Raw genomic sequence first — 12500 nt, 5'->3', positions numbered from 1 at the left:
CTGATGAATGCTTAAATGCAAGAAAGTATACTAGTTCAATGAGAATAGACATTTAATATTTAATTTTCAATATTTCATTTGTTCAATAAGACAATCAATATTTCATTTCATTTCTTTCTTATTATATATTATATATCAATATTATAAGAATATAAATAAAACATAAAAAACAGAGTTGGAATTCCTTTGAATTATATATATATATATATATATATATATATATATATATATATATACATATATATATATATATATATATATATATGCAAGACATGCTTCTACACAGTTTCTGTCAACCAAATTCACTCACAAGAAGGAATTTGTTGGCCCAAGGAGCCACATAGTGGAATTGAACCTGAAACCACACAGCTGCAAATCTAGCTTCTTAACCACATGACCATGCCTGTTTGTGGGATTTCTTTAAAATATACGACCCCAGTATCATTCAAGTCTTTTTTGACTTTTAATAAAGGCACCAAAGCCTGAAGTATAAACCATCAATGTATTTGTGCTCTATTTTTTTTTATCTATTAGACTGACCATTGTGCAGCACCTTAAGCAAGTGTCTTCTATTATAGCTCTGGACTGACCAATACCTTGTGAATGAATTTGGTAGACAGAAACTGTGTGGAAATCTATCACGTGTGTGTGTGTCCGTGTGTGACCAGCTTGTGTTAGCATTGAAAAGTAGATATTAAAACTATGCTGATGATGATTGTAACCATTTTGATTTTCTCTTCTGGGTGAAGTCTATCTAAGAATATATTGTGCTTTGTGCTAGTCTACTCAATAGTGGCAAGGACACCAGATAGTAAAATTTACTTGAAGCAACAATTCATTTCTAGAAATTCTAATTTATCAAAAATATTCCTTGTAACTGGCACTTGGTCAGTTATGATGACAGGGGTTCCAATTGATCTGATCAATGGAACTGTCTGTTCATGAAATTAATAAGCAAGTAGCTGAGTACTCCACAGACATGCATGCCCTCAGGGAGATTCAGCGTGGCATTTGATAAGATGGGCCTTTTGAAATACAGGTTCTCTGCATTTTTGCCAGCCGAGTGGACTGGAGCAATGTGAAATAAAGTGTTTTATTCAAGGACACAATGCACCACTGGGAATTGAACTCATGGTCTTATGATTGCGAGCCGAATATCCTAACCACTATGCCATGCACCTTCTCTAATATCCCTTCTATGCAGCTCCATTGTGCGACTTTTAGAGGCCCCCCTGCAACTTTTTGTTTCAAGGCCCCATCCCTTCAATCAAAATTCATAATCTATGCACCTTTTATTCATAGCTATATTTTATTTTATTCTAACTGAATAAAGTTCAATACTTCATGTTATCCTGCGGAACATCTTTAAAAGTACAAGTTAAATTTACTTAGGTCTATTACAAATAGTTTAATTCTTGTTCAACGTCTTAACCAAAGTAAATTGATGACTTGTCTATGTACTTTGATCTTAACAGGGGCTTAGAGAAGGCCCTGCTTCTATGGTCACAAGAAATAATGGATGAAAGCTTAAAGAAAGAATGAAATATTTATAGCAGTTACAAACTGGGCCATGTTGATATATGTGTTTAGCCTCTTTTATTATTATTATATTATTATTATTATTATATTATTATTATTATTATTATTAGCAAAGGTAGTGGTATTGTTTTCAGTTGTGTTTGTTTGTTTGTCCATGGACAAGATATCTCAAGAACTGCTGGATGGATTCAGATGAAATTTTCAGTCATGTTTTGCCTTGTAACTGGCATGAACTGATTAGATTTTGAGATTGATCTGGTACTGGACAAGGATTCTGGATTATTTTTCTTGTGTTTTTACTTAATTTTTGAGAGCGGTTGGGTTCATTTTTAGTATTCTCGTTTGTGAGAGCAGTCAAGTTTATTTTAGATATTCCCATTTTAAAAATCATTTCTGGCTTATCGTTGAGAGGATATTGGTGTTGCCTTGGCAGAGGTTTGCGTTCTCTGAGTGCTCTTGTTGTTATTACTATTATTATTATTATTATTTTTAATATAGAATTTAACTATGATATTGTGTTTCTATTTCCATTTGTAGGAAGGATTACCTATGTTTTACAATAGAGGACAAATACTGGGATGACTTTAGCCGAGTTATGATTTGCTTTGGTTGTTCTTTAGATGAGCCGGTGCCAGCAATGAAGAGGCTGCTAAGGTTACTTTTCAGGAAAGGCAATGCCAATTGTAGATTCTGTCTGTGTTTACCTTTATACGCACACACAATGAGCATCCTTACAGTTTCCATCTACCAGTTTCATTTACAAAGCATTGAAATAGCCCAAGGCTGTTTGAAGTATTTATGTATCAAATATTTGCAAGAATGATTGTATTATTTGATAGAATTTTAAACACACATACACACACACCCCTGTTGTGTGTGTGTGGCAGGGTACAAAGTGAGAGAGAGAGAGAGTGTGTGTGTATGTGTGCGTGTGTGTCTGATCAGAGGTAGTCATCACCAGAACAGATTTGTATGGCGATTTGTTTCCTTAAGAGAACAATAGGATGTCTTCACATTGTCTGGAATCTCCTCAGCCAAAGGCTTTCAAATAAATAACTAGATTTACCAGCATTATGTGTTTCAGGTATTCTCATTTATGCTGTGTAAACGCAATATCCATACCCCCACCACACATACTACTTTGTGCATGTGTAAATATCCATCCATCCATCCATACATACATATATACATATTTGTATATATATGTAGTCTTCATGCTCTTTCCAGCTTCTCTTGGCTAACAGATAGGAACAACTAGATGAGGTTGTTTGGATGGTCGAAAGTCAGTGGTTGGATAGAAGAACATATGTGAGAGAGAGCGAGAAAGAAATTAGATAGATAGATAGAGAGACACATCGAGAGAGAGAGAGAGATAGACGAAGGATTATGTTGTGCTTGCTATTAAATATTTACTTGCGTCTTTGATTACCTCTTATTAATGTCTATTGCCTCGTTTGGCTTGATGCTGCTGGACTGGATTAAAAGGAACCAGAAGAGTGCCAATGAATTAGTGGACATAATACAATTAATAGAAATTTAAGTAGAAAGACTAAATAAATAAGATTAATAATATATGGGTAAATGGGTAAGAATAACTTGTGTGTGTATGGGGTGGTGGAGATGGTGTTGGTGGTAGGGATGATGCTTGCAGCAGGTTGTTGTGTTTGGATGGTATGGGTGAGAAGAGGGAGGTGTTTGTAGAAGGGGTAGCAAGCAGTAGAAGTTTATAGTGTGTTTGGAGTGGTATTGGTGGTGGTGGTGTTGACAGCAGTGGCAATGGAGAGTGTTGTGATGGTTGGTTGTTTTGGTAGTTGCATTAGTTTATAGGATTTGGAGTGGTGGTGGTGGTGGTGGTGCTAGTAGTAATAATGGTTGGAGATACCAGCAGTGGCAATGGTAGTTATTGTGATGGGGTGGAGGTGGTGATGATGATGGTAGTGGAGGTGGTGGTGGTAAGAGTGGTAGTGAAGATGGTGGTGGTAATGTTGCCAGCAGTGGCAATGGTGAGTGTTATGATGGGTGGTTGTTGTGGCAGTAGCATTAGTTTATAGGATTTGGAGAGGTGGTGGTGGTGGTGCTGGTAATAGTAATGGTTTGAGATGCCAGTGGTGGTAATGGTAGTTGTTGTGATAGGGGCTGGTGGTGGGGGTGATGGCGATGGAGATGGTGATGATGGTGGTGGTGATAGAAGTGGCAATGATGGTGGCGACAGAGGTGGTAGCAGTTTTGTGTGTGTGTATGTATGTAATATATATATATCAGCATTTGTATTGATGAACAACATAAAGTAAATATAGAATTATCTTTGAAAAACCATCATCATCGTTATCATTATCATTATCATCACCAACCACAAATAGTGATGAAGTAGTGATGAAGACTAATTGTTGTAGCAGCTGTAAGTTTAAATCCATCAGAGCAAATTGGAGTTAAAGAATAATAGTGCAGCTGCTGTTTCTATTGCACCCCAGAGCAGAACCTCACGAGGTGTAATGTCTCCCTTGCATTGTGTTAATGCTGTTTAAATTGCCTCCTCTCTGATCTTTTATTCTTTTGTTTTGTTTTTTGTTTCGTATATTTTATTTATTTATTGGTTGTTGCTTGCTTGTTCTGTTGTGTTCTGTATTGTTTTTGTTTTTAAAATAAAATTGATGGTTGGTGGCGGGGGGAGAGAGAGAGAGAGAGAGAGAGAGAGAGAGAGAGAGAGAGAGAAAGAAAGAACCTCCTCTCCATCCCCCATCTCACCTCACCTTCTTACCGCCATTAACCACTGGCATCGGCACCACTGCTGCCACCATCACACCTGAGCCTACTGTAAATGATAGGTGGCAGGGTTGGGTGGGGGTGGCGAGCATCCGTGGGAGGAGTTGATTGTATTATTGCCACATTATCAGTATTTGGGCGGCTGAGTCGAGAGAGAGAGAGGAGAGAGAGAGAGAGAGAGAGAGTGTTTGTGAGGGTGGGTCGCAGGGGAGATGGAATTATATTGTCTCTTCTCAGCCTGTGTCAATCAGTCAGTCTGTTGGACTCTGCTGATTTCAGGTGGGAGAACTAGATAAATAACTACTCCCATCAATGCCTTCCTATCATCATCATCATCAGCATCATTATCATTAATTTTGTTGTTGTTGTTGTTGTGCCTTATAAGTGCACACCACCATCACTGCCGTTGCCATTGCCTTGCCACTTCATACTCTTGCATCACTGCCACCCCATCCAGTCCGGCATGTTTAGTCGCATGACTGTATTGATGGTGATTTCAGCTTAATGACAGTATCTCTGATAAATGATGTCGGGGATAAATCTGGCAGACACTTATCTGTAACAACATGTGATTAGGATGAGAAAGGATGGAAAAGCTCTGTGTGTGTGTGTGTGTGTGTGTGTGTGTGTGTGTGTGCGTGCACTTTTGCAATGGTGAACTCCTTGTTCCAGTTAATGTCAATCCTAACGCTTCTTCCTTCCTTAACCATTAACGTCAGACTTCTGTCGAAATTAATTGAAACCCACTCTATTAGTCTGAATTCCATATCCAAAGACGTTAGCTTTCCATGATCTATTACCAACTTTTTGAATAGCTACACTCATCGGTATCTTCTCTAGCTCATTGCAACCAACTGCATGGATACTGTTAGTAAATGGAATGAAAATAAAGCCAGCTCTCTCATAAGAGGATTGATAGCCTGTATCATTGTAATTCTCTCGACTCTAGAATACAACTTCTAATTGTTTAGTAATTATCACACTTGTTCAGCTTCTGCACTTAGAGTGCTTATACATATACAATCATTCATACATATGTTTGTATATTTACAATCCTATCCTACACATGCATGCAGATACACACATATTGTGTTGTCTTATGTAACATATCTGTAAATCTAGTAACTAGCATTGATGCTGAAACAAATCTCTTCAACGTTTAGAAAACATAAAAATTTGAAAAGATTGCAGTTTAATATAACAAATTTTTGAACTTGTCATTTCATTTTTGGATTTGGTTTGCAAGATTCTTTATATGAGTTTGTGTGTTGAAGCATATTCTGTTGTGTCTGGAGAGAGTCATTTTCTTTTTGTGCCTTATAATTTAACACACACACCGGTAAAATTTCCACTTATTCCTTATTTTCACTTTCCTAAAATTTTCGTTGCGTCTTGCAACCTTTTCAATAGTCTTGACTCTGTCCGTTATTTACACTGCATTCCCTTTTGTTTGTTTGTGCGCATATGTGTGGGTCAGTGTGTGTGTGTGTACCTGTGCATTTATGTATGTGTTATATCACAATACTACACTGTGGCTGTGTCAATTATGCAATCCTTGTTGCCACTGTTATATTGCAATACTACACAGTGGCTGTGTGAGCTATCTCATCCTCGTTGCCACTGTTATGTCGCACGTTTGGATGCCTTCTACTCAATTCTTCTCTGCACGAGTGTGCTCTCGATGTCTAGACTTCTCCCTCTATATCTACATATTGGGCTAGCCTACATCGTCATCTGGGGGTGTCCACACAACAGTATGTATGCATGTATATATGTGTGTGTGTGCATATGTATATATTCTGCATATTCATGTGCTTGCATGTCCATGTTTGTGTATTTTTTATGTATGTGTGTGTGTGTGTGCGCATGTGTTTGTATATGTATGCACCTCTGTCTCCTTGTGTGTGCATGTCTGTTTTGCAACTATGTACCATGTTTGTATGTATGGATGTGCATCTCTATATGTGTGGACCTGTGTCTCCATATGTGTCCTTGTGTAGAATAAAGTGTGTGTGTATATGGTCATGTGTTTCAGTCTCCATTTGCATATGTGTGCTTGTCTGTTCATATAACCTATGTACCTATCCATCTGTATGTTGATTTAGGTTGATTGCTGCACAATTATAATAATAATAATCCTTTCTACTATAGGCACAATGCCTAAAATTTGAGGAAAGAGGACAAGTCGATTACATCGACCCCAGTGCATAACTGGTACTTATTTCATCGACTTTTGCAGAATTTGGACTCAGAACAAAGGCAGACGAAATTACTTCCGCCTATGCTAAGGCGGAAGTATTGTTTTCAGTCGTGTTTGTTTGCTTGCTTGTTTGTCTGTGGGCAAAATATCTCAAGAACCACTGGATGGATTCAGATGAAACTTTCAGGGATGTTTGACCTTGTGACTGGCAGGGTCTCATTAGATTTTGGGATCAATCCAATACCAGACAAGGATTTGGGATTATTTTTCCTGTTTTTTTTTACTTTACATGTATATGTAAAGTTTCACATAGTTCTCTTGTACACACAAACACATACACACATATACTCACACATTTTCACATTTTATTATGGTGTTTGTTTAGATATCAAGATTGAAAAAATTGACCTTGTTTGTAAAATAATTTTAGGCCTGGGTTTGCATCCACTAAATAAATTTCTTTCCCACACTAATGACAATTTCTGAATTTAAAGAAAAAGAAAAAAAGTACTAGAGTCAATTTATTCAACTAAAAATTCTTGAAAGCAATACTCCAGCATGGCCACAGTTTAATGACAGAAACAAGTAAAAAAAAAAAAAAAGACCAAAGAGAATATAGACAGTAGATTGGGTGAAGTGGTGGAGGTTATTTTCATAATAACATGAGCAGGGAATAAACAGGTGGTTAGAGATGGTGAGAGTAGAGGTGAATGTAGTAGGTGAGAAGCAAGGCCCTGGAACTGTCATTCTAGTTATGTCATCATCACAGAGAAACAGCATGTCACTACTGGCTGCTGCTAAGTATAAGAACATAAATGACTTTCAGAATAATATATTAGAGTCTACTTTTGTTGTCATCGCGTTTCTTTTTCTTCGCCTAATTATTTGTCAGCAGAAGTTTCTGATAAATTTGAAAGTTTCTCATATAGACAGTGTCAAAACGTTTAGTGTTACAAACAGAGCTCAAGAGTTTACTTAAATTTCAGTTAGAAAGAAATTTTTCTTGTCAGTATTGGTTTGTCAATAATGATTTGTATGACTACACGCAAACATGCACACAAACGTATGTGTGTGTGTAAGGGGTGAGACTATGAGAGTGTCAATAAGCAAGTCAAAAGCATATTGAAAATGCAGCTAATGGACTGGTGATTGGTTATCTTCTGAGGATCACAGTGTTGATGTAGTTAAGAATTTTATGTGTCAGTACATCTGAGACATACATAATATATAATAAATACATATCTTTCCTTTTATACTTGTTTCAGTTATTAGACTGTGGCCATGCTGAGGCACTGCCTCAAAGAATCTTTAGTTGAATAAACAGTCTTCTTTCAGTTTCCGTCTACCAAATCCACTCACAAGGCTTTGGATGGCCTGAGGCTGAAGTAGAAAACACTTGCTCAAGGTGCCACGCAGTGGGACTGAACCCAGAACCATGTGGTTGGTAAGCAAGCTACTTACCACACAGCACCTATGTTGCTGGTATGTATATATATATATATAATATATATATATATATATTATATATATATATATATATAGGGCTTCTTTCAGTTTCCGTCTACCAAATCCACTCACAAGGCTTTGGATGGCCTGAGGCTGAAATAGAAAACACTTGCCCAAGGTGCCACGCAGTGGGATTGAACCCAGAACCATGTAGTTGGTAAGCAAGCTACTTACCACACAGCCACTCCTGCTATATATGTGCATATATAGCTATATTCCGCTATTCATATATGCCTTGATTCATATTCATTTAGCTTTTAATCAGTTAGAGCCATTGTGGGAGTCAGCCTGTTACATTGCATTATGACCATCACCATCACGTGACCGACCAGTCCATCAGATGTAGTTACACATCGCTGGTCACAATGCGTTCGCATTGTTTTAGCCTTCGAATGACGCCACCCCGCTGGCTAAGCGAGCAGGCCAACAGAAGAAAGAGTGGTGAAAGAGTACAGCAGGGATCACCACCCCCTGCCGGAGCCTCGTGGAGCTTTTAGGTGTTTTCGCTCAATAAACACTCACAACGCCTGGTCTGGGAATCGAAACCGCGATCCTACGACTGCGAGTCTGCTGCCCTAACCACTAGGCCATTGCGCCTCCACACATTGTATTATACTACACCATATCTTGTTTGTATTTTTGTGTTCATAATTTTGGTTGTTTCTGTGACTTTGTACGTCATTGGTTAATGTTGAAGTTAACAGTGCACTACTAGACTACTTATAGCTTAGTGAAGGTGAGGTGCTCTGAGAGAAATGCTATTCGTATAATGTTTAAATTTTCAACAAGTGTCATTGTCTTATACTTGATTTCTTTCAGTATAGAATCGTTTGTAAACATCCCACTCTGTGTGTGTGCATGTGTGTTTATTACACTCTCTGACTAGAGTAATGCAAAGGTGTGATATTCATTTGCATAATGTAGTCCATTCTCAAATAAACTCCGTCATTTTTGACAGGTGCTACACTAATATATGGCAGATGTATATATATATATATATATATATATATATATATATAAATAAAACTAGCAGTATCGCCCGGCGTTGCTCAGGTTTGTAAGGGAAATAACTATAAAGCATTTTTAGAGAGTTATAGCAAAAAAAATGGAAAAAAAATGATGGTAAATTTTTTTGAGAGTTAAAAAGGTCGAGTTGCGTCTCCTAAACAGTCTGTGGTTTGTTTTTTTTTATTCTCGACCCCATGTCGAATTTATCGATTCTTTTCAGGACTGGGGGAACTTTTCAAAATTTTCGCTGCGTTAGTTTTGAATTATGACATTGGGCTATGTGTGTGTCAAGTTTCATCAGAATCGGTTGAAAGCCGTGGTCAGGGTGAGGGTACAAGCAAACAGACACACAGAAACACACACAGACAAACTGCCGTTTATATAGAGAGAGATTATAATTAAGGGTATCTAAGAGATATCACCATGCTAGAAATAGCAGTCAAAATCTGACTCTAAAACTACATTATGTATTCATACAGCACAATGTGTGGGTCTCTGCTCTGTAGTGGACTCATAAGAATACAGTTTTGGGAAGCTCGCCCCTTTTGTGGAGCTCACCCCTTTCCAAGTCTAACCACAGTCGATGTCTTTCAGAAAGACACAGATGAACAAAAAGAAAGAAAAAGAGAAGTAACCCCATCACATATTGATACATTACTAACCACAAAAGGAGGCAAAGTAAAGTTGATCATGGCAGGATTTGAACTCATAGCACAAACAGCCAGAATGATCACCACAAAGTAGTCTTTCCAACACTCTAAGACCTTGCCAAATGGCTGCTGTCTGTATGTGTGTATATATATACTTATGCCCATACACACATGCAAGCACACATATACCCTTATGTATAGCTATTGCATGTATATGGAGGCAATTTTTTTTTCTTGTTGCTGGATGTCCTTCCTTCTGTTAGCTTTTCAACCATGAAGCAGGAATGCAAACTAGTTTTTGTTTAGCCAGGCAGGCTGAAACAAATTGTAGTATGTGCTTTGGTCAGGGAGAAAGAAAAAAAAAAATGAAGAAAAATAGACAAAAAAAAAACCATTGGCTATAGCACCTTAACTTCTCAGCCATTGTGCTTACATATATGTGTGTACATGGATATCATTTGAGCATCACTGAATAAGGTATATTTGTGCACCTCTCTTTGCCTTTCTCTCTCCCTCTCTCTCTCCTGTATTTCAGCTTCTGTCTTATAATAATTCATACAAGAAATCATAGCGACATGCCTGAGAATAATGCTAAATAATTTATTTCTTTTGACATCGAAATAAACTTATTTCTAGTCCGCACATGTTTTTTTTTTACTTCTTTAATCTATTTATTATTATTATTATTATTATTATCATCATTTGTTTTTCTTTTTGTTTTCCAGTCCATACCTGAGCTACAAAATCGACCTCTGTTAGTGGACCTCACCATTGAAGAGAATCAAAGATTGAAAGTAATATATGCTTCCAGTATAGGCTTTCACGCTATTGACTTGGACACACATACAGTGTTTGATCTGTACATTCCTTCACATGTAAGTACTCTCTATTCCAATGTCCTCTCCTCTCTTCACTAGTGCTGTTCTTTACCATTATAACATTGGTTCCAGTCAACAGAAAATAACATCAAACAGGAAAGAGATAAAAACCTTCACTCATTTTTTTCCTCCATTTTTTCTTTCATTTTTTGATCTACTTTTTTTTGCAGTTATACTCTCTCTTTCTCTCTCTCTCTCACACACACATGCTCTCTTAGTAAAGAAACCATTTTCTTATAGCTGGCAAGCTTTCAGAATTATTTTAGGGACTCTTTAAACTTGTTCCAGATACAAATACACACACCAATAATAGTAATGATAATAATAATAATAATAATAATAATGATAGTAAAAGTTACCTGATGTATTGTGCTGAAGAGCAACGTGTGACATTTAAATTTTTTTCCCTCTTGTTGAATTGAAGATCAGCTTTAGTATTTAAAAATTTCAGTGTTTTATTACACAAGCTTACAGAGATCTACCTTATAAATTAGCTTTCTTTTTTTCTTTTTCTTTTTTTTTTTCTTCTTACCTGTTCTTGCATTTTTTTAATCACCATCAACTTGAAATATCTTAAAGGGTTAATGCTTGTTCTGCTGTGCTTTGTTTTAGGTGCTGAATTACATTCGTTTAAAAAATACCAATCAATTTTCTGTATTACTAAAAAGACAGAAAATATGCTCTTAATGAAAAATAAAATTGAAATGAATATAACAAAAAAATTAATAGATAAAACAAATAAATTGAACATTTGTTTTCATCTCCAGTTTCTGCTAGTTTAAAAAAAATTTTTTTTTTTTTTAAGAAATATCTCTGTAATTTATTGGAATGATAAGAGACAGAAATGATAAAAAGAGAAGCGAAAATATTTACTTCCAAGTAGTGGAAAAATAAAAGGAAAGTGGCAGCTGTTTATTTACTTTCACCAACCACACTTGCCACAATCCCCTTAGCTTGTTCTTACCCATTTCATACTACAGTCTAGCGACGAAGATGTAAACCATGAAAATAGAAAATTTTCGTTTATGTTCAAGTTTAAGGAGTTTTGCTTTTGAAACAGAATATTTAGCCAAAAATAAAAAGCAACAGAAAAACACACTTCATTTCAAATATATGACCTTTTAATTTTCTGTCACCAGTTCCAGTCATGGGACAGTGGCCATGTTGGGGCACCACATTTAAGGGTTTTTATTGATTCATTTATTTATCTCTCTTACATATAATCCATTGCTTATTCTGATACTTACTATAGTGATGTCTATTTATTAACTGGTGGAATCCCTCTACTGGAAGTTATCTCCCTTTAGTGACATGTTTAGGTGTTTACACTGACTTACGCAATTACATACTCAAGCATACATATATATATATATATATATATTCTATAATTATAAACATAATTATAATGGGAGTCAGCTGATTGTTTCACCATGCACCGAATTTAGGTAGTATTATGGTATACAGTGTACTTCTAAATTCAGTGCCTGGTGAAGCAATTAGCAGACCCCTGATTATAATTATGTTTATAATTATAGAATATTTGTATAATTTTACCTAAAAAGGTTATTTTAATGTACCGAACTACTTGGTAAAATTATTAATTATTAATTAATTAATTGATTGATTAATTAATGAATTAATTAATTTTACCCTTTTATTATATTTATATATATACAGTAATCTCTCACCATATCACAATTCACCTATCGTGGTTCACCTGTCATGCACTCAGTACATCATGGATTTTTCTGATTAACATGCAGGTGTAGGAGTGGCTGTGGTCAGTAGCTTGCTTACAAACCACATGGTTCTGGGTTCAGTCCCACTGCGTGGCACCTTGGGCAAGTGTCTTCTACTATAGTCTCGGGCCAACCAAAGCCTTATGAGTGGATTTGGTAGACGGAAACTGAAAGAAACCCATTGTATATATGTGTGTGTATATATATATATGTATAT

General features: G+C 36.3%; 1 protein-coding gene across 11 annotated transcripts in view; it reads left to right on the top strand.

The window, feature by feature from the left end:
- Positions 1–12500, top strand: part of LOC115216522 (misshapen-like kinase 1) — an 835290-nt gene that overhangs the window by 745623 nt on the left and 77167 nt on the right. For all 11 annotated transcript variants that reach the window (XM_036506597.1, XM_029785962.2, XM_029785961.2 and 8 more), the window contains one exon: positions 10392–10541. In XM_036506597.1, coding sequence (XP_036362490.1) covers positions 10392–10541 — 150 coding nt within the window. The remainder of the gene's footprint in view (positions 1–10391; positions 10542–12500) is intronic.

Source organism: Octopus sinensis, linkage group LG10 (genome assembly GCF_006345805.1).
Source record: "Octopus sinensis linkage group LG10, ASM634580v1, whole genome shotgun sequence".
NCBI classification, from domain to species: domain Eukaryota; kingdom Metazoa; phylum Mollusca; class Cephalopoda; order Octopoda; family Octopodidae; genus Octopus; species Octopus sinensis.
Note: the sequence above shows the minus strand (reverse complement) of the source record. Positions and strands in the feature narration are given on the sequence as shown.